Source organism: Halichoerus grypus, chromosome 3, assembly GCF_964656455.1.
Source record: "Halichoerus grypus chromosome 3, mHalGry1.hap1.1, whole genome shotgun sequence".
NCBI classification, from domain to species: domain Eukaryota; kingdom Metazoa; phylum Chordata; class Mammalia; order Carnivora; family Phocidae; genus Halichoerus; species Halichoerus grypus.
The window spans coordinates 130,713,947-130,738,229 of record NC_135714.1 but is presented as its reverse complement, the minus strand read 5'-3'; the positions used below and the strand labels follow the sequence as shown (position 1 = coordinate 130,738,229).

The 24,283-nt window shown below is 35.6% G+C and overlaps 1 protein-coding gene across 16 annotated transcripts in view; it reads right to left on the bottom strand.

Moving 5' to 3' along the window:
• Positions 1 to 24,283, bottom strand: part of ARFIP1 (ARF interacting protein 1) — a 113,074-nt gene that overhangs the window by 49,986 nt on the left and 38,805 nt on the right. For 10 of the 16 annotated variants that reach the window (XR_013446519.1, XM_078069322.1, XM_078069321.1 and 7 more), the window contains 2 exons: positions 24,170 to 24,271; positions 4,862 to 4,970 (listed from right to left, as the gene is read on the bottom strand). Coding sequence is in view for 12 of the 16 variants with exons in the window: in XM_078069322.1 (XP_077925448.1) it covers positions 4,862 to 4,970; positions 24,170 to 24,271 (211 nt within the window). In the remaining 4 variants the exon portion in view is untranslated. The other 6 variants (XM_036103573.2, XM_036103567.2, XM_036103568.2 and 3 more) reach the window with 4 other exon arrangements.

The following is a 24,283-nucleotide window of genomic DNA, read 5'->3' as shown; positions in this document are numbered from 1 at the left end:
AACTGTGAAAATCCTTTTCCTCCTCTACATACTGCACATTTTGAGTATCGGTTTACTGACATTGCTCTTAAAATATTAAAAAGCTAGGATTAAAAACTGGAATTAATATATTTGCTTTCTTGCAGGAATGGACTAAAAATAAATGGATGTGATCAGGGCGAGTTCTTGTATAAACTTTTCATGGAACTGTTGAAACCAAACAAAACACATATAAGACAAAACTTGGCAAGATCACGTCTAAACAGGACTTTACCTGGACTCTGCTATTTCCAAATCAATTAACAGAATATGATTAAAGTTCCATAGCTGAACGATTTAAAGCTTAAGTAAATATTTTATAACGTGCTACTTCTACATTCAAAGGAAAGGTCTTTAAATAAACAAAGGTATGTAATAATGTCCCAAAATTAGAATTCACAAAATGTGTACGAGTCACAGCGTTCACAAGAATTGTAGTCCAAAATTTCACATCATAAATCCAATAGCACGCAGTGTAGATCACTGCTACTCACAGTATGGATGCAAGGGACCTACATCAGGGATTTCACCTGAGAGCTCATTAAAAATCCAAACACTCAGGCCCTGTCCTAGACCTACTGAACTAGAATCTGCATTTTCACAAGATCCTTAGGTGATTTGTATGTATTCTCAAGTTTGAGAAGTGCTGATGTAGAGTGCTATTCTAACTAATCACAAGAATGGAGCTTTTAAAACATAGCTGGGACACTCCACAAGATGATCTACTGATCATCAGTGGGTATCTGTAGGTTTTTTTTTTTTTTTCAGTTTTACCTTTTTTATTCAATTATTTTTATTTATTAAACAAAAAAATCTGTATATATTTCAGGTGTACAGTGTGATGTTTTGATATATGTATACATTGTGAAATGATTACCACAAACTAATATATCCATCACTTGTTTTGGTTACATTTCCGCGGTTAATTGAGATCTATTCTATTAGCAAATTTCAAGTATACAAGACAGTATTATTAACTATAGTCACCATGCTGTACATTAGGCATTTGTGGTTTTTTAAAAGCCACTCAAATTATTCTCAAATTCAACTGGAAGTTTGAGAATCATAGGAAAAAAACAATTTTTGAATGAAACACAACTGAATTTTAAATTCTTAACTCTGAATTTGAAATTCTGGCTCTATTTACCACACAGTAGCAGGAATGTCCTAGCAAATTAATTAATATCTCTGAGCCTTAGTTATCTACAAAATGAGAAAATTGACTATCCAACATTGTTCTAATGTCCGGCATTAAACCAAATAAAACCATGTAACTTCAACTGCTTTCTTTATTTTAAATTCTGAAGTCTGTACATCTTTAAGGGAATGATAATTAAAAGTTGAAAAACTTAATATCCTTCCAGATTCAGCTGAGAATATTTTCAAGTCTGTAAGGTACTTTTATTTCAACTACACTCTCCCAGTTCCCTAGAAATCATATAATGAAACAAATTTGTAATTAAAATGTTCTAATAGAACAGAAATCAAGATCAAATTTCTTTACTTAGAGTTAGTAAAAATTGATTATATCCCAGATATACTAAGTTCTGTTGGAGAAATAGTCACCAGTTTTAATAATATGAAAACCAATTTTAATTTGAACTAGATCTAACATTAAAATCCAAACATGCAATAGACCTAAATAGACTGGCACTACCTTTCAAAGTAGGAGATATTTATCTCTTTAAATCTGATAAACTATAAAATTTAAAATTAGAAGGGATGACAGAAATCAACTAAGTCTGACATTAAACTATAGGAGAAATAAACCCCAGAGGGGTTAAACAGCTTATCAGAGACTCAGATGCTCTGAATTCACACCCTAAAATCTCCATTATTAAATTCAATACAGAAAACACCAATCCATAAATTACTTAGTGAGTTGGAAGGCATTTTAATAGGTTATCCAATCCAATCACCATTTTAAACAAAGACTATCTCTACTATCCAAGGCACAAGGGTTTCTGTTATATAAGCAAATGTTAAAAAAAAAAAATGACTACTGTAATTCTACTTCTTGATGATCCCAGGAACAGAGCTCTGTTGTTCTGGTTATTACTGTTTATTAATCTTTCATAAGAAATAATCCCATGACACAGGAGATGTGTATAATATATGTAACAAATGATATAGAACCTTCCAAACTGAAATAGCAAAAGACATGGTGCCCTGGTAACTGGGTTTTTTCCCAGCCTTTTCCTTTTCCTTTCATGGGTTATTATCACTTCTCTGTATCTTCAACCCTTTAAACCACTAATTTAGACTAAATGCAATACTAAAATCATTCACTAATATCCAATAAAAAATAATTCTTAAAAATCTAAAATCTTGCTTATTGACTAAATTTTGAGGAATTAGCTCCATTTTACCTCAATAACAGGAATCTAGGAATATGAATATATGTAGGTAATGATCAACACCCCACTAAAACAAAACTCAGGTATCAAGTGTACTTCACTCTAATGAGCTTTGATTTATTCATGATTCCCACTATTACTAATTCTGCAATGTATTTGTTAGGTAGCTTTCAGTATTTGCTGTTGGTAGGCTAAAGTATAAGTTCTCCTAAATTTGCTCTAGAGATGGAAAAGTAAATGGTTAATACTTTTCTTGAAGCAACTGTTCAAGTAATAAAGTCATTATTAAGTTATTATTCAGTCATTTTTCCAGAGAGCTAAAAGAGCCCCAAGTCCTTTCACATTTTTTTCATAAGACCAATTTCATACATTTTAATAGAGTTGCTTTTTCTCATGTTCATTCCAATTTATCTGTAAATACTTTTAAACAAAGACACTTAAAACAACTACAACTTTCTGAAAAAACAAAACAAAAAAACAAAAAAACTACAGCTTTCTAATAAATGCTTAACTAATCTGCATAAGGCAGAATGATTCTTTTTAATATACTGATCAACAATGTAACTTATGTTAAAAAAAATTACATAAAGACAATTCAAAGAGACATAAATTACTGCCATTATCATGAAACATATTTTTTATTCCACTTTGAAGGACTAGGATATATCAATAAGCAAGTGAAACTTGTCAGCATTTCCATGCTTACACACAACAGTTTATAATGGTCAGTTGATTTCAATCATTGTATACTACTATTCTACTTAAGGGGAAAAAGATTAAACCAAATATCAGTTAAATAATTTCACTGAGAATACTTAAAACATCTTAATAGTAAAAGCATTTTTATATTTCCTATTGACATTTAAATTTGGAAATTGGTGACTGGTCCAAAAATGGTGTCACATTATGCAAGCCTTTTATCCTTTAAGCACTCATAATTTTAGGCAGTCAACCCTTTCAAAATCAAAGTTATCCCCTAGATAAGATATGCTAGCCAGAATGCTACATAATGACTACCGAGATACTGACATATATGTTACCTTTCTATGGTTTTATTTTTCTGAACCTAAGGATAAAAAGGGGGAAAAATGATGTCACTAGATAGCCCATTCATTTTATAGCCTAGAGCAGAGGCTGTTATTCTGGATTATCCTAAATGCTTATTTGCAGGACCCATTTAGGAAAGAATATATTTCAAAATATAAGTTGTTTTTGAATCAAGTATTGGCTATTAGTATAATAAAAATACAGAATACTATTATCTACAAGAGGGCTAAGGATTGCAAAGGCACAGAGATTTTTTTTCATTTTATGAAATTATAATGAAGTTTTAAAATATACTTCATTGAACATCAAATATAACTACTATTTTAACTATAGCTAAAGAAAAAAACAATTCATTTTTTATCTCCAAATGTTTAAATGGTTTTACTTTCACTCACGTGAAAATTAAAAAAACACCTGAAAAAGGTTATTATATGCAAAGTATTAAAAGGATGCAACTTTTCCCTTATATTAAAAATAGACCTATATATGAAATGTGTGCAGAAAAGAGTTAACATAGCAAGTCTGTTTATCCTTAAAGAGTCCAGCTTACATAATTGGCCTTTTGGTTGGCATCTGGAAACTTATATTTTGGGCCTCCATTCCTAGAATGGTAAAACTGGTTCACTATGCCTAAACTGTTTATACAAACAATGTGGTTTATGCTAAACGCCTGTTTTCCTTCTGGGAGTCTGGAATGTTGGTACCTGCCAGGCAGAGGGTGCCTATACAAGCAATCTCCAATAAAGGCCCTGGGCACTGAGGCTCTAAAGAGCTTCCTTGGTTCGCAATAGTTCATACATGTTGTCACAGTCTGCTGGGGGAATTAAACATAATTAATGACTGCTGTCTAATGTCCTGTGGGAGAAGACCCTTGTAAGTTATGCCTACTTTTGCCAGACTGCCTCAGGCATCCTTTGCCCTTGCTAATTGTGTTTGGTATACTTTCTCTGTAATAATCATCGTCATGAGTATGACTATATACTGAGTTCTGTGAGTACTCTCAGCAAATTACTGAATCTGAGGGTGGTCTTGGGAGACCTCTTACATGGAATGTGTAATAGGAAAAACAAAAGTTACTTTTCTAATTGTTTTGAAATAGGAAATATGTATTTATATAAAATAATACTTATAAATTTTGTGGTTAAAAGCTAAAATAATTTAAATCTGCATTTTTTATATAATTTTTCAGTTTTTACTTTAATATTTTAAAACCAATTCTTTAATAATCAGTGAAATTATGCATATTGATCTATTTATATAAGGAAGACTACTAAAACAATTCCTAAATTATTTAAATTGAAGAGAAAAAATTATGCTTATAAAATCAGTGTTTTATCACAGAATCAAAGGACTTTATAATGCTTTATTAATAAAGATAGCTTTTGATGCATTTCTCCCATCCTCCACCCAGCCATCTTTAAAAATATGTAGGCTCTTACCTTGAAATGCTCCTGCTTCAATAACCCCCTCTTTGGTATTGTCAAAGCCATGAGATGTAATTTGGGTTTCTGAGAGACCAAGTCCAGCTGGTAATGAACGCTTCAAATCCTTGGCAACATTTGAATAAAAGAGAAAATCTTCATAAAAAATCTCACACCACATGGCAGTTCAGCATAATGGTGTCCTTTTACTCACATCCTAAACTATCTTTTTCTCTACTATGTAGAGAATGCTGTTGTGTCATTCGATAATGATGTATAACCAGCAGCAAACTCAGCAAGATTTGCTATTAAGAGGTATGGTGTATGTCAAATACAGAATACTTCCATTATTCTAGAACTAAGCAGCAGGCGGATACTAAAATACAATTTTCAAATTTCTAAGCTACTGATACATCAGAAAAATCATTTTAAAGAACAGAATTAAGAGGACTAAAAAGTCTATTATGTAAAAACTGATGTCTAATACAATCATGATGAGCCTAGCTAATAGTATAAACGAATCATTCACTTGCAATACTAATTTTCCTTTGGTTTCAAGGTTAGCTAGGTAAGCAAAGCTTCTTGGATTTCAATCAGGCTGAGGTAAAGGAAATTTTCTGCTATTTAAATTTATGTTAAACACTGATAGTAGTCAACCCAACTGCAGATTAGCTTCTAATTGGAACTTAGCTGTAATAAATATAATATTCCACATTCCGTCTTATAGTTTAAAAAAAAAGAAAGAAAGCTAAGAAACACAGATTTCCAAAAGTCCTTTCTTTCCTCTGGCTTGGATATGAGGAATTACCCAATTTTATAATCAGAGTCTATGAATGGATTCCATTGGTTTCACACAATGACAAATGATGCACTAAAACAAAAACATGTCTTTGAAATCCTTTCTTAATATGGTACCACATCACATATAATGTACAGTTACAATTTGAAAACTCAGGACTAACATTTTAAATTTTCTAATTGGCAAAGTTTAAATTTTTTTAAAAAGATTTTAGAAAAAGAGAAAAGGGGGGGAGGGGCAAAGGGAGAAGGAGAAAGAGAATCTTAAGCAGACTCTGCGTGGAGCCTGACACAGGGCCTGATCTCACAACCCTGAGATCACAACCTGAGCTGAAAACAGGAGTTGGACACTTAACTGACTGAGCCACCCAGGCTCCCTAGCAAAGTCTACATTTAACAGATACATAACTGGCAAATGTTGAGACGGGTTTTTCCTGAGAAGCTCATTAATTTTGCTTAGGCAATTATTCGTTTGGTATGGTGAACCCTAATGAATTAGTAACTAATGAAGTCAATTCTCATCAAACAGCATTTGACTTATCAAATTTATCATTTATCAAACAGTATTTGACATAGGTAATTGTTCCCTCCTTGTTGTACTTTCAACCCCCCCAGCTAACTTCAGACACTCTTGACTTTCCTCTTACATCATCTGTTATATTCCACTGTCTCCTTTGCTGATTCCTCCTCATTTCCCCAACCTCCAAATTCTGGAGTGCCCCAGGGTTCAGTCAGAGCACTTTTTCTCCTATAGCCACTTCTTGGGTGATCTAATTGATTCTTCTGGCTTTAAAAACCATCTATACATTGACAACTTCCAAATTTAGGTGTCTTACCTGGGCCTCCCTCTTTAACTCCAATATATCTGATTACATACTTGTTATTTCGACTTGGATATTAAATACGTATCTCAAACTTAATGTGTCAAAAACTGACTGATTCCACAGTAAATCCCCAAGCCCCAACAGACAAAACAAAATAATACCACCTATATTTTCACTCCTTTCAGTTAACAGCATCTCTATTACCAAAATCTTAGCCCAAATCTTAGGAATTATGTTTGATTCTCTCTTATGTCCACATCCAAACCATTAGCAGATTCTATCAGATTTACTCTCAAAACATATCCAGGATCAAACCAATTCTCACCACTTCCACTGCTACCACTCTGGTCTAATAAGCTAGCATCATATTTCAACTGGATTACTCCAAGAACCTTTTAATTGGTCTCCCTGCTTCTACCCAAGACACACACCTCTAAATCCACACATCAACCAAAATTATCCTGCATGCAAAAACTCTCCAATAGCCTCCCATCTCACTTGAAGAAAACCAAGACTGTTAAATGTTCTCAAGGCATTACATGATTTGACTTCATCTCCTACCAGCCTCAGCCTTACAACCACACAGTCACTTCAAACACAAGAATCTTTGTTGAAGAGCCTTGTACTTCCTGTTCCCCCCGCCCCCAAAGCTCTCCTACCAGACATCTACAGGGCTTGCTCCTTTAGTCAGAGAGGCTTTCCCCCAACAACGATTAAAATAGCAACTCTCAGGGAACCTGGGTGGCTCAGTCAGTTAAGCGTCCAACTCTTGGTTTTGGCTCAGGTCGCGATCTCGGTCATGGGATTGAGCCCTGCATCGGGCTCCGTGCTCAGCAGAGAGTCTGCTTGAAATTCTCTCCGTCTGCCCCCCCAACTCTCTCTAAAATAAATAAATCTTTAAAAAATAAAATAGTAAAAAACTAAACTAAATTAAAATAGAACTCTCCAACGTCACACTGGAACTCCCTATTCCGCTTACTGTTTTATTCTTCTCATAGCAGGTATCACTCAGTATTTATGTTTATTTTTATCTCCTCTCTCTATATACTGTAAGCTTCATGAAAGCAGGGTTGTTGCCCATTTTGTTTACTGCGATATGTTTAGCACCTGAAATAGTGCCTGAGATATAGATGTTCACTAAATATTCGTCAAATGAATAAATGAATTTGTTGAAAGGACTTGTGATTCAACACCATACAGATTAACTTGGTTTATTTTTAAAATTAATGAGTTTTTGCTGACTCCTGCTGTATCCTAGACTTTCTAGGCGAAGAAAAAGGTAAGGTACAGTCCTTGCCTCACCGGATAGACAAGATATACAAATATTAATGTCAAAGTTGAACTTGTTGCCAAAGTAAAGGCAATAGGTATCAGAGGAATTCAGAATAGGGACTAAATCTATGAGAACCAAATAGGAAAAGAGAAAGTACTGCTTGAGCTCTGGAACTTAAAGGATTTACTCATTCATTGTCCCAACATTTAATGAACACCAACGACAGCTACTGCTCTAGCTACAGATAGAGCAGTGTAGGAACTAGTCTCTGCCCCAATCAGACTCACCTGGGGGGAGGAAGGTGAAGGAGCCTGGTAGTAAACAAATAAATGTACGGCAGTAATAAGTGCTGTAAGTAACAAGTAGTAAGTTTGTTTGTTTGTTTGTTTTTAAGGCAGGGTAAGAGAGATACAGAGTGACAGGCAACCAGCTACTTTGGGTGGGCAGATTCCTGGAAGCAGTGTGAGGGAGTGAGCCATGTGAGCTTTATGCCACAATTCCCTTACCAGATGTATGATCTGCAAATATTTTTTCCCATTCTGTGAGCTGCCTTTTAACTTTCTTCATGGTGTTCTTTTAACTTTCTTCATGGTGTTTTAAATTTTGATTAAGTCCAATTTATCTCTTTTCTTTTGTTGCTTATGCTTTTGGTGTTGTATCTAAGAAACGAAAGTGCGTAATCCAAAGTCATGAAGATTTATACGTTTTTTGTTCTAAGAATTTTATATTTGTAGCTCTTATATTTAAATCTTTGATTCATTTTGAGTTAATTTTTTTAAAGATTTTATTTTTAAGCTACCTCTACACCCAACGTGAGGTTCAAACTCACAACCCCAAGATCAAGAGTTGCATGATCCACTGACTGAGACAGCCAGGCACCCCTTGAGTTAATTTTTTAGTATGGTGTGAGGTCTCCATCCAACTTCATTATTTGCATATGGATATCCAGTTGTCCCAGCACCCTTTCTTAAAGACTATCCTTTCCTTATTGAAAACTCCTGCTGCTCTTGGTGAAATTCAACTGACCACAAATGTAAGGGTCTACTTCTGTACTCTCAATTCTGCTCCACTAGCCTATGTCCTCCTTATGTGAGTACCATACTGTTTGATTACTGCAGCTTTGTCGTAAGTTTTAAAATCAGTGAGCCCTGTAACTGTTCATCTTTTTCAAGACTTTTTTGGCTATTCTGGATCTCTTGATTTTACATATGACCAGTTTGTCGATTTCTACAAAAAAACAGGACTTGATAGCGATTATGTTGAATATGATTAATTTGGGGAGCACTGCCACTTTAATGAATTAAGTCTTCTGATCCATAAACATGTGATGTCCTTCCACTGACTTAGATCTTTAACTTTTTTCAACAATGTTCTATAGCTTTCAGTGTACAAGTCTTACACATATTCCTGAGTACTGAAATTTTAAAAATTTTGTTTTTGCATTATTTATTCCTTAAAAATAAATTGGGCTTTGCAATAATGCTCTTGTACCTCACAACTTTGCTGAACTTATCAGTTCTAATAATTTGAAATTGTGTGTGTGTGTGTGTGTGTGTGTATTCCTTAGGAGTTTCTATATACAAGACCACATTGCAAATAGAAATAGTTTTATCTCTTCCTTTCCAATCTTGATGCCTTTCATTTGTATTGTTGTTCTTTATATCTTATACATTTTGTGCCAACATTCTTTTACATCTAATATTTAATAAAAACATTAAAAAATAGTGGTAAAACCTATGCATACTCAGCATCCAGAGTTTTTCATTAGCAAAACCAAAAGAAACTGCTATATATATAAGAAACTGTCAATGGAGGTGACAGGTCTACCCCAAAACAGAAAACGAATTAACATTAGTTTTACCAGGGACATCTCTTTGAATTGGCCTTAAAAAAAGGTACCTATTCCAATATGTTATCCAAGCAAAGCTATAACAATTTTTTTTAATTCTAAAAGTCTTATTGCTAATCATTATGGGGACAAACAAAAAAAAATAAACATAAAATAACAGCACAATAACACAATAATAAATACAAGTAAGCTGCAAAGATTTATTCTTGCTTTCTTCATCCCAATTAGAATTCCCCATGGAATTATCTTTTGAATTTTTATGGCATATTTTAAAGATGCTTATCAATAGCAAAGACTTTTTTTTTTTTTTTAAGATTTTATTTATTTGACGGAGAGACACAGCGAGAGAGGGAATACAAGCAGGGGGAGTGGGAGAGGGAGAAGCAGGCTTCCTGCTAAGCAGGGAGCCCGATGTGGGGCTCGATCCCAGAGCCGAAGGCAGACAGATGCTTAACGACTGAGCCACCCAGGCGCTCCAATAGCAAAGACTTAAATCACTTTTTAAAGATTGTCATAGTCTCACCAAGAACCAACTATTACTAGAAACATGAAAGACCTGGAAAGATAATTCAGACATACCTTATTGGAATACCAGCTTTCCTAGTTAGGGGCTATGTGATCCTGGACAAGTACTTAAAAACTTTCTTAAAGAAGTCCCTGTTTGTTCAGCTGTAAAAATAGGCTAAAAATTACCTCAGAGTTCTATGAAATCTATGAAAATCAGGTGAGATAATTAATATAGGCAAAGCACCCCATACATATTTTTAGGCACTCACTTAATGTTAGGCATCCCTCTCCCTTACTACAATCATTGTTACAACTAATTAATGCTATTGCTAATAATTACAGTGAAAAACATTACTTGAACACTTACTAAGTGCTAGGAATTGTTCTAAGCACTTTAATGTACGTATAGGCAGTCCTCACTTTGCATTACAATGTAGGACTGTAAAAATGATCGAGCAAGCTGAAACCGTGCAAAGTGATTTATGGAAAATATTGATTATTCTGCAACCTTCAAAAATTCTTGTCACAATGTTAAAGCTCTTTCCTTGTTTATGTTAATCAGTGAGACTTCACTAAGTTCTTCCGGATCAAATCTAGAGTCTCTCCAACAGTGGCAGTGTCAATCAACATCCCTACAGTCAGCTATTTCTTCCAAAACTCCATCTAGGCTTGATATGAATTTCACTTTTTCCTGTGTTATCATTTTTCATTTCTTTGCTGGACTTCCATCTTTATTCACCCATTCCCTTTTGATCATCCACTTTTGGAAAATGTCATATGGGTTTATGACCAAGAGACAAGAAGGTAATACTACTACATGGTTTGCTGTCTGTATGAACTGAATAACAGGTATGGCAATGACCAATCACCAAGAGACTTTGAAAGAAGTGACATGATTAGTCGATAATCATGATTCACCTCTGTTATTCACATAGTGATTTATGGACTCCAGTGCTAGCAGTGAAGTTTGTCCTTTATTCAATTACAGTTAATATACCATGGAGACTTAAATCTGAGATGTGTTTTTGGGAGACTGGCATCATTTAATTAAACTGTGGTAAATGAAATTAATGCATATTGAATCTATACAAAACAAGAACTGCTTGTATAGTCTCTCTTTAATCTTGACAATAATGCTAAGTGGTACTATCACGGTACTGTTCTACAGATGAAAAAACTGGGACACAAAAATGTGTCATTTAGTTACTAAGTAGCAATACGGTTAGGACTAGGCTTTAAGAAACAATATGAACTGAATGTATAGTAAATGTAAATAGCTATAAGCAATTTATTAGAGACTTAGAATTTATTTTAGTCTCTACGTTTTCTAAAAGAGTCAAAAAAATGCCTTTTAAAAAACATTATTTCAGAATCTGCTGAAGTTTAAACACTAATGCAAATACATTCTCAACTTGTAATTTCCTAATAGTACAAAAGAAATTAACTCTTTCATCCCTTTTCATTTATTTCCTAATGTCACTTAAAATCTCTTGTCACAGGACAAAATCCTTTTCCTCTAAATTTAGAATTAAAAAGAAAAATCATTACACTCAGCTTTATTTAATTCCTCTTTTTAAATCAAATCTCTGAGTCTGTTCATTTCACGGAATAAATGATCTTTACCTTTCCAGTTTATTTTTTAATATAGTAAATCAGTGGTTTCTAGTTTTAAATATTAATGATCCTTTGATTCATATTTACATTAAAACCAGATCATCTTTTCTCCCTGAAAGACAAATATATCACTTACAAAATAAATACTGTCAAACTACCAAGACATTTTTTAAACTTTGCAAGTTTGGTCATTAAGGTCAACCTATTTTTAGAATGGTTTCCTTGAATGTTGCCTTGCTCAAAGTCTTGATAACTTTTTAGCTCTCTCTAAGAAAATAAGTATCAAAGACACCCCTCAAAATCTGAGGAATAAAAAGCACATGTGGGTGCCTGGGTGCCTCAGTCGGTTAAGTGCCTGCCTTCGGCTCATGTTATGATCCTAGGATCCTGGGATCAAGTCCCACATCGGGCTCCTTGCTCAGCTGGGAGTCTGCTTCTCCCTGTCCCTCTGCCTACTTGTGCTCTGTCAAATAAATAAAATCTTAAAAAAAAAAAAAAGCACATGCAAACAAAATAAAAATGGCATACAGGTCCAGGGCAGTTGTGTTTGCTGTGTTCTTGGAACTTCTCTGAAAAGAACATTACTCATTTGAATCATCTGTCCTGTCACAAAGTACTGTGTAAATTCCCAGAAAAGAGATACAGTAGTAGTAGTTGGTAAGAGGTTACACAGTAAACATGACGGATATCTCTGATTATCTAAGTTTTCAAGAAGTTACAGGGATGCCTTCCATCTTCTCATGCATGGCCTCTAGAAGAAACAACTAGTTTTCTGAGAATATTACATCTCACTCAGGCTCCTCCCAATGATCTCCTAGGGGTCTTTTACTCAACAAACAAAAGTTCTTCCAGAAAAAAAACCTTTATGTAAAACAGCTGTGAAATCTGACAAGCACTAAGGCCTTTCTATGCCTAAACTGTCACTAACAGAAGGAACCTAACCAAAAGTGGTACAAATGGGTCCATTCAGATTCTGAACAGAATTATCATTTTGACAGCTGTCTAGCAACTGAGTGTAACACAAAGTGATATGGGGTTATGTGAGAGGAACGTAGGACTTGTGAGGTAACATTCTGTATTGTATGAGCTTGTTGACTGTTTTTGTTTTTTTGTAAAATACATATTCTCTAAGTTAATATAATTTAGCCTCATAACTCACAAAAATGTGCCTTTATATGATCCTTAATTTATTTTTTAAAGTGTCTCAGTTATAAGGCTGTGCCTAGCTTAGTAACTTTTTAAATATCTGCTACTGCATTTACCCCTATGGTTTCTAGAATGTATTTCAGCAACAATGAGCCCACTATACCCAACAACATAAAATCCCTAATTTGCATTTTTATGTCACTGACATTCAATTCAAAGTTTAGGACTTAGCAAAGCATGCTTAACAATTATACAATAAAATGGAGTAATCCTAAAGTTAACTTTCTATTAAAGCATTAGGTTAATACTCAGCATTTAATATTTTAAAAACAAATTTTCAAACAATTAAGCTAAAACAATAAATATAATGCTTTTGGTAAAAAAGTTTCATGTACATTTTAAGTCCCTTTGAGAGAATACAAAATAATATTTGTAGTAACAGCTTCCATAAAGCTGTGAAGGGGTGCTAATTTTTTTTTTTTAAAGATTTTATTCTTTTTTTTTTTTTTAAGATTTTATTTATTTGACAGAGAGAGACACAGCGAGAGAGGGAACACAAGCAGGGGGAGTGGGAGAGGGAGAAGCAGGCTTCCCGCTGAGCAGGGAGCCCAATGCGGGGCTCGATCCCAGGGCCCTGGGATCATGACCTGAGCCGAAGGCAGACTCCCAACGGCTGAGCCACCCAGGTGCCCCAAGAGGTGCTAGTTTTCAACCAAAATGCCTTCATTTTGCAGATTTTCATGGAGGTAAGAACAATCTGCAACAATCTGTTAAGGATTCTCCAAGTACCCTATAAATCACACGAACTCTCTTGTCCCTCAGTTCCCTTACACTATGTTCTCCCTGTTTTCCTCTTATCTCCATCTTCTAAAATGGTCTGCTGTTCTTTACTGGTTCTAGGTTCTCTACAAGAGAAAAGTCTGAAGTCTCACTTCCCCACTTCCCTTGGAAATCTGATCCATCTCCTGTGTCTCTAGTCTTGTCACCCCTGAAATTCATTCTTCAAACTGTAGGCAGAGAAAACTTTTTTATTTTAGGTTTTTTTAATTTATTTGACACACAGAGAGCAAGCACAAGCAGGTGGAGCAGCAGAGGGAAAGGGAGAAGCAGATTCCCCTCTGAGCAGGGAGCCTGATGTGGGGCTCGATGTGGGGCTCAGATCCCAGGACCCTGGGATCATGGCCTGAGTTGAAGGCAGATGCTTAATCAACTGAGCCAACTAGGCGCCCCACAGAGAGAACTTTCTAAAACATGAATCTGATTGAGACCTCCCATTTTTACATCATTTAGTCCCCTTTGCCTTTTAGGTAAAATCCCAAAGTCCTCAACATGATTTTAAGGTTTTGCAGGCTCTGGTCCCTGCTTAATCTCTCTAGCCTCATTTCTCACTATCTGCCCCCACATTCTCCACTCCAACAACAGAAAATTTTCAACTCTATAGTCTTACACCTTTTTCAGCTCCTTATAGTTGCCTCTGATGGGAACATCCCTCACCCTTCTTCATTTGGCCAGCTCATTCTTGAGATTCAGCTTGCTCATCAATTCCTCAGGTAATCTTTCCATGCTCTTCCTACCAGTTCTCAGACCATGCTATACTTGGCCTAGCATATTACTTTTCAGATGATATTAAAATTTGTAAATTAATTAATTTCTATATTCTCTCTTCCCGCCTACTGTAAAAGCTAAGCTAAGACCAGGTTGCTTATCTATCTTGTTCCCCTTTAGTTTTCATTCCTAGCATCTAGTAGATGTAATACTAATACTTGATTTGCTAGCAATTTTCTCAATTTAAACATTCCTCAAAATGGATAAAACCATCCAAAACATTTACATAATTTTTAAAGAAACAAATTGAAAAGTTTCTGTTAAATGTTCTATGAATTTTGGTAATTTAAAATCCCCTTTGTTGGGGCACCTGAGTGGCTCAGTGGGTTAAGCGTCCGCCTTCAGCTCAGGTCATGACCCCAGGGTCTGGGATTGAACCCCACAACGGGGCTCCGCGCTCAGCAGGGAGTCTGCTCCTCCCTTCTCCCTCCCTGCTCCTTCCCCCACCATGATCTCTCTCAAATAAATGAATAAAATCTTTTTTTTTTTTAAAATTCCCTTTGCTGTTTTAACAGCTGCCTAGAAGGAATATCTGCCAGAAGCAAAGCTATTATTCAAACAGATCTCCACATCCCCAATCCTACTGTAAACTATCGCAACATCCTAACCTCCTCGTAGTGGCCTCGCTACCTCTCCACAATTACCTCGAGTCAAAGATGATTATTCTCCAACATTCTGCTTATCAAGGGAATAAAAGGCAGGGTCAGCATTTTCTCAGTTCTCCACTGATACTTCTAAACTACCAGTTCTCAAACTTTAGTTTGGGTAAGAACCACCTGAGAACCTACTAAAATTCAGATTCTTCTCAGCTGTCCACTGTGATCTCATTAAGTTGGAATATGAAGCCAAGGAGCCAGAATTTCAAACAAATAAGCCAGGTGATGCTGATTCAGCTAATCCTTTGTCTACATTTTAAGGAACTCTGTTGTAGAGAACTGTTTTTGCATACCTGTACATTACTGACTCCCATCCCACATTTCCTTGTGGGCCACTTTGCCTCACTGCCCTTTTCCCCACCTTAACATGGTCATCTACCTTCTTTCTAGTCAATCTCAAATATTTATTGAGGGCTTTGGCACATCCAGGTCTTCTGCTCTATCCCCAACTCTTACCATTATTCTGGGTGTTCCCAACCTTTTGCATGCCCTTGGGCACACTTTCAGAGAATGAAATGATTCTATGTTCAGTTTGCAATTCTTTCCAAACTGATATATAAGGTCCAAGCTGAGTTTTAATAGCTCATCAAAAACATAGCCTATAATGGCACGGTATCTAGTCTGTTGCTTGCTTTTTTTTTTTTTTAAAGATTTTATGTATTTATTTGACAGAGAGACACAGCGAGAGAGGAACACAAGCAGGGGGAGTGGGAGAGGGAGAAGCAGGCTCCCGGCTGAGCGGGGAGCCCGATGCGGGGCTCGATCCCCGGACCCTAGGGTCATGACCTGAGCCGAAGGCAGACGCTTAACAACTGAGCCACCCAGGTGCCCCTGCCTTTTTTTTTTTTTTAATACAAACTGTGAAATAAGTTACTTAAAATGAAATAAAATCTATCGCATGAGCTTGCCTACCTATGTTGATACAGAATGATGGGTGGTAGTAATAACAATCTGTTATTGTGTGTATGATTTTTTTTTTCTCCTTAGTATACTTGTAGGAAGCCCAGAGTTGGTAGTTTGATACAGGTTTGGTAATTTGTAGTTGGACAATGGGCCAAAAAAAGTGTGAGGGCAGATAAAAGATACACTAGACAATCCAACCTATACTTCCGTCTCAGATTTCATTAACCGCTTCATCTTTAATTCCTTTCATCTTTCATGCCCCATTCTACTTAAGCCACCAGAAATTCCCATGGCCACTCTTTGGGACCTTGTCATCACTCAGGAAGCAATACTTCTGGAATTTTAAGTCCAATAACTCACTTTTTGGTCACAACCTCCTGTATCTGTTATTCCACTTGATCAAGTTAGCAAATCTCCTGACTCATCTATTTTCTCCATTTTATCAACACACACACACACACACACACAATCTCAGTCTCCTCTCTCTCTCCCTCCTCCCCTCTCATTCAGTCAACAAACATTTAACAAGAACTTACAGAATCACTATCTTTTGATAGTTTTCTGCCTACCCTCTCGGCCTCACCCCCTCCCCATGCCCTCTTAGTCTAAACTTTAAATAGTACTGAAATTTGATAAGAATGAAATCACGTGCCAACCTCCATCAAGGGAATGCTGAATTCAAAGACTTATCACTGTGGGAACATTTGTATGTATCTACATTCAAAACAATTGCTACTAGAAATCAAAAAACGTATTCATGATAGAGTTTGCTTATAAATAAAGGCAGAATCTACCATCTATTTTATAGGCACAATATCTTGTAATTAAGATATTATATTTATTATATTTATTCACACTTTTCAGTAGAAATTCCAATCCAGAGTTAATTTAAAAGATGTATATGTAGTAAACACATATATTTAAAAACGTAATTTGTGGTAATAGTACTAAGAATGTAGTCTTTATTTGAAAAGTAAATATTAAAATGAATCTAGATTTGCATGGGTTAGACAATCCTTGAAAAACATTTGCCATACCTCCAAAAGGGTCCACAATATACATGATATACAACTGGTAAAAACTGGCCTTTGGAAAAAGTCCCCATCAAATCAATGTTGCCATTGATGGAGCTACTAAACTTTCCAGATGTGAGTAATGCAGAAATGTGATATTGAATAACATGTAGTAAGGAGACAAACTGTTATCACATGGTATTCAAACTCTAGGACAGGATGGCTGAAGTAGAAAACATGTTAAATTTTTTAAGTCCTTATACTGGAATTCATTCCTTTATTGAGCAACTACTATGAAATCATAACTGTGCTGTGTGTACACTGTTTCTGCCCTTAAGTTGATTGCAATCTCTTGGGAAAAGCAGATAAATAAATGGGCAGTTACAACACTGAGGTGAGGGGAGGAAATATGTCCAAAACAAGTGTTCTGACCATTTCTATTCTTATGTTCCTTCCCCAATCTTCTCCAGACTGCTAGAGTTTATTATCCAGACTGATAAGTACAGGAGAATGGAAAAACTACTTAGTTCAATAAAAGCCTTAGAACAATAACAACAAAGGCCACGTATACAAAATTGCAACAACAACAACAACAACGATGATGCATGCTGGGAAATTAAAGACACAAGATGGATTTATCAAGTCTGAGAGTACAGTACATCTTCCTGTTGTTCCACAGAAGTCTAGAAACGTGTTTTTAGTTCCGGCTTTAACATGTGTTTTCATTCACTCATTTATTCACCAAACATTTAATGAAAGCCTGGATTATCTCTTATGTGGCAGCACTGCAGATAAGGTAATGAATGAATGGAAACATTTTTGCCCTCACCTTACTTATAATCAAGTCACGTAAGCCTTTGGTACAGCCAGTTATAAGGGTAATTTCATCACAACCTCAACGGTCCTTTTCCTCAACTGTAAAATAAAGTAGTGGGATTCAGGGATCTGTAAAGTACTCCTACTAAACTAAAATCCTGTGATTTAACTCAAAACTTGTAGACCAGAGGTTTTTAAGACTCAGGAAACTAAGGATCCACAGGCAGGGTGGAGGGCGTCCTAAACTCCCTAAAACTGAATGCAAAATTTGGTAGTTTTGTGTATATGTACATTTTTCCAGAGAAAAGGTCCACAGGTGGAAAAAACTAAATTATGGTTTTAGTTTGGGGCTTACCACAGAAAAAATTTTGTTTTAACTCTATCTACTAAGATAATTTCACTAAATCTGCCAAGTATAACTTAATTAACAAGAAGTTTCAACTTCGTGGAGCTCATATTTGCTTCTTTAATTCATGTCACAAATTGCAAATGTTTTTAATCTAATATTTTGACCAGCACTTTAACAGAAAAAGTAAAAATAATACACAGTTTAGAAGTCAAAGAATAATTTGTATCCTTCTAAGATTAAACTTTACTGATCTTTAAAAAACAAGAATTTTTATTTAGAAAAAAAATTTTTTGCTGTAAAAAAACTGTGATAATATTAAGACTAGTATTCTACAGTCTCTCTCTATAGTTGTTGTCCCTTATCTTAAGAAAAAGAATAACAAGCCTCAAAATATTAACATATGTTAAGTTGCTACCAGGGGATTTTTAGGACAAGCTCTTTCATTACAATCTCTATTAGAATGTGAATGTTGAGTTAGCATCCAACCAGGGCCTCCTGTAGGACAGACTAAGAGGGGAAACCAAATGAAGAATGAAACATCTGCAATGAGACACAAAAACCAGGACAGAAACATTCACAATTTCACTGCCTGTGCCACAGTGACACCAACTGGCCAGTCAAGATACGACAACTTGATAAGCTACCATCCTAGTTTTATACAAGACTTTGTATTTTTTAAAGTGCATTATGCAATATGCTTTAAATAAAAGCCATCAAATGATTTTAAACAAACAGGTATAAAAGGGAGATGTATATAAGTAAAATTTCTCAGAAAACTCTAGTTATGATCAAGTTTTACATGAGACATCTTTACTAGTCTATAAAATACAGTCTAATGCTAAGTAATACATTTTCACTTATTTTTCCATATGAACTTTTATCAATATTAAAATATGAACATAAACCTGAGGTTAAATGCAATTTTCCTTTTATTGCTCAGGAAAATAAAGGATGGAAAGTATGACAAAATTGAGGTAAATATGCCTACAAGATCTTGAGTATAATTTATTCAAAATGGTCAAAAGATGCTTGTTTTCACTCACAGTGAAAGGGGTCACACAGCCAATTTTATTTTAATTCAAGGATATTAAATATGTAAGAGGCTCTTGTGATGAATATATTTTTAATAAGAGCAGGTACAAACAGAAACAAGTTTTATGATGTTGAATTTCTTCAGGGAGGTGAAGTGGGGTGTACTACTTGAAGTAGATTACTGCTGCTTCTTTTTTTTTTTTTAAGATTTTATTTATTTATTTGACAGAGAGAGACACAGCAAGAGAGGGAACACAAGCAGGGGGAGTGGGAGAGGGAGTGGGAGAGTGCTAAACTCTAGCAGCAAGAGAGGGAACTGAGCAGGGAGCCTGATTCGGGGCTGGATCCCAGAACCCTGGGATCATGACCTGAGCCGAAGGCAGACGCTTAACGACTGAGCCACCAAGGCGCCCCTAGCTTACTGCTTCTTAAGAAACCTTGCCCACAGGTAAAGTTCACATCCAATAAAAGGAGACCTCCAGGAGAACATCTTTTTTCCTTCTCTTACTATCCAAAAGAAGTGAAATAACACTGCAGGGGAATGTCCAAAAAGAGGATTTGACATTAACCAATGAGTAATTTACAAAGCAGCAAGTCAGCTGGCTTTGACCGCATAAGCAAAGAGCTTATATAGATAATGTTATGGTTTAATTCACTTCACTCAAATAAGATTTGATTCTAAAGTTAAAATTTGAAAGGATAAAAACTTTTTTCAGTGCCACTCAAAGGCAAATAAAGGTTCTTATTATTTAAATCTTTTTTTTTTTGATTTTGAGAGAGAGGGCGCAAGAGAGAGAGCCAGCGGGTGAGGGGGAGGGAGAGGGACAAGTAGACTCCTTGCTCAGCCTAGAGCCTGCCTGAGACAGGGCTCTATCCCACAAACCTGAGATCATGACCTAAGTTGAAATAGAGAGTCGGACACTTAACCGACTGAACACCGCCCCCACCCCAGACATCCCACAGCTTTTAAAAAGATTTTTATTTATTTGACAGACAGAGGGGGGAGAGCATGTGTGCAGGCGAGTGGGAGAAGGGACAGAGGGAGAGGGAGACAGAATCTCAAGCAGACTCGCACTCAGCACAGAGCCCTATGCAAGGCTGATCTCAGGACCCTGAGATCATGACCTGAGCTGAAACCAAGAATTGGACGCTTAACTGACTGAGCCACCCAGGCGCCCCAAAGGCTTTTAAAAATAAAGGTTCTTAAGTAAAGAGTCATGAATAAGTTTAAGGCAACCCAGAAAAAGAACAGAGCTAGAAGAATTAACTACTAGGTATTAGGGTTAAACATAATATGTGTTCCAGACTTAATTACTGTAGTAATTAAGTAACAGTGTGGTATTATTACAAGGATAATATAAGGATAAAAGACCAAGAAATAAAACAGAGTCCAGAAATAGAACATATATATGATTACCTGATTAACAGCAAAAGCTTCCAGTGCAGAAAGGACAGTCTCTTCAATAAACAGTGAATAGCAAGTAGATATTTATATGAGGGAAAAAAAAAAGAACCTTGACCCCCACATCACACAAAAACTAATTCAAGATGAATCACAGAGCTAAGTGTGAGAAGCAAAACAAAAAACGTTTAGAAGAGAACAGGATATCTTCATGATACTGGGATAGGCAAAGATGTCTCGAAAGGGTCACAAAAGTCACTAAAAGGAAACATTGATAAATTGGACTTCATTAAAAATTACCAACTTTTGTTCATCAAAAGATACCATTAACAGAGTGCAAAAGCAAGTTACAGACTGAAAGAAAATATCTGAAATATATATATCCAAACAAGTGACTTAGGATATATAAAGAACTCCTACAAATTATTAGAAAAAGGCATGCACCCAACAGAAAAATGGGCAAAAAACTTAAAAAAGGGCTTCACAAAAGATAATATTCAAATGGTCAATGAGAATATGAAAATATGCTCAACATCATTAATCATTAGAGAAATGCATAAGAAAATCACAGTGAGATCCATTATGCTTCTATCAGAGTGGCTAAAATTAAAAGGTATGAGAATACTAAGTTTTGGTAAGGATGTTTAACAACTAGAACTCTCACTCATTGCTGGTAGGATTGTCAACTGGTCCAACCACTTTGGAAAATTAGTTAACAATATCTACCAAAGCCAAACATCATGTATCTGGCAATTCCGTTCTAGGGTATATACCCAATAGAAATAGGTGATCATGTACACCAAAAGACCTGTACCAGAATGGTAACAACAGCTTTATTCATAATAGCCATGGACTGGAAAAAACCTAGGTATCCATCAATTGAAGAATGGATACACAAATTGTGGTATATTAACACAATGGAAAACTACATTACAATGAAAAAGAATGAAATACTGCCATAAGCAACAGTATGAATAAATGTCACAGAAATAATGTTGAGTGAAGCCAGTCAAAAAACAGTACATACTGTATGATCCCATTTATTTGTAGTCAGGAACAGTCAAAAGCAATCTATGATATAAAGTTAGAGTAGCAGTGATTACCCTGGGAGGGAGGGAAGTATATTGCCTCTGAAGAGGGCAAGAGAGCCAGTAAAGTCCTGGAAATGTTCTACATCTTGATGTAGGTGGTGGTTCCACTTAAGCTGTACACTTAGCATTTGTGCTTTTTTTTTTAATCTATGATCTTGAGCGTTTTTTAAAAGATTTATTTGAGAGAGAGAGAGAGAGAGAAGCGTGCATGAACACATGTGCACAAGGGGAGGGGCAGAAGGACAGGGAGAGAAGCAGACTCCCTGCTGAGCATGGAGCCTGACAGGATGCAATCTCACAACCCTGAGATCATAACCTGAGCAGAAATCAAGAGTCAGACACTTAACGGACTGAGCTACCTATGTGCCCCATTAAAATTTCTGCTAATACTGTGTATAAACTATAAGTCAAAACAAAACAAAATGAAAACAACAACAAGAAAAAGAACAGGCTTAAGGTGGCAGGTGAATCTCCAAAACAATTCAACATTTTGTATGTACTGCATTTTTCTTGGATGAAAGTCATTAGACTGCCTATTAGAATATCAACTCCCTGATGGCAGGTATTTTTGTCATTTTTATTCACTACTGTATCTCCAGGCATGGTACACAGCAGATATTTGATAAATATTTGCAGAATAAGGTGCACCTGGGTAGCTCAGTCGGTTCAGTGTCTGCCTCCAGCTCAGGTCATAATCCCAGAGTCCTGGGATCGCTCCCTGCTCAGTGGGGAGCCTGCTTCTCCCTCTCCCTTTCGCCCCCACCCCCCGTTCATGCTCTCTCTCTCTAATAAATAAAATCTTAAAAAAATATATTTGCAGAATAAGTTTGCAAAAGGAGCTGTTAAGCAAAAGTAAAACGAAGCAATCATTAACTAAAATCTTGGTATAATGAGTTATTTGAATTAACAGAAGTTTATAAAGTAATTGCTAGAGTCTAATGCTGGTAACTTGAATTAGCTTATTATGCAGGTGTGTCTTAGTACTTTCAAACACAAGAAAAACTAAACTTGAAATGAAAATTTCTTGTGTGTTCAGAATTTAAGGTCTCTTCCTTCTGTGAGTCACTCTATATTAGGCCACAGGGGCTTAGAAACCAAGTTAAAACACTTGCAACTAAAATAAACCTCAGGTTTGAAGACACATTCATTGCTTCCAAAAAATTGCTAAGGCAAAAATAAGTGAAATTCAATGGAATTTACTAAAATCAACTAAAACAATCTATCTAAAACTTGTTTCTCCTCAACCCTCGGGGTCATCTGGCACCTAGCAGAACAGGCCAGGGATGCTGCTAACCATCCTACGCGCAGACATCAGCCCTCTACAACAATGAATTTATCCAGCCCAAAATGTCCATAGTGCTGAGATTAAGAAATCCTGATCTAAAATACCACTTTATGTTAAAATAAAGGATTTAAAAAAATAAAGGATTTTATTAAGCATATGAACTAAAGAGTCTTATTTAAACTATAAAATAATTCAAGTTTCTTTCAACTATTACTTTTCCAAAAATACGAACACTATATTTTTAAAGTTAAAATTGTACAGGGGCAGCACCTGGGTGGCTCAATTGGTTAAGCATCCGACTCTTGATATCAGCTCAGGTCTTGATCTCAGGGTTGTGAGTTCAAGCCCCACGTTGATTTAAAAAAAAAAGAAAAAAGTAAAGTTGTACACATGTATCAAATGTCATAAAAAGGGGTATTTAATGTAAATATCTCCAGAGATAATAATCATCACTAACATTTCTAGGACAATCCTAGGCATATTACTTACTTTATCTCATTTAATATCAATATCCCCATGAAAGTAAGATTCTCATTTATAGTGATTAGAAACAAAATTTAGAAGAGATTAAATACTTGCCTAAGATTACACGGCTAGAAATGGCATAGTGGAAATTTGCACCCAGATTATCTCCAAACCCATAGTGTTTCCATTAAAATGCATTAAATTTCAATTTCAAATGAGAGTTATATCAAAATTAAAAGCACCGCAAGTTTCATTTTCCAGAGTCAATATGCCACTTTAGAAAGTGAAGAGCAAAGTCAGGAGAAGCCTACTTAGGAATTATGTACTAAGGACACATAAAAAAGAAATCAGTGCCAATTTTTGAAAGGATAATCTATAGTTAATATTTTTTCTTATCACAAATAAAATTAAATAGTTTTATAAAGTTATATGCCAAAGTCATCAGCTATACTCTTTTCCTGGTCATACAACAGAATTACTGATGATAACATCAAAGCTTAAATGCTTACTGGCTGGGAGCTTAATCTTGACAATTCACGAACATGACCCACCTAGTCATCCCTACATGGTAACATTAGATTCCTAACACTTCAGCCAATCTAAGAAAAATATTCCTATATTAAACTCTATTACTTTCATCTCAACATTTAAGGGCTTATCATGATTCTTTGTATTAAGAGAAAGAAAAGTATTCTTACCCTATTAAAGCCATGTTCACGAGAGTCATCAACTTCTCCATTACTAGTCACTGGAATTTCTGCTGCTGAATTTTTGGGAGATTCTTGAGCCATGCTATACTCCTAAAAAATAGA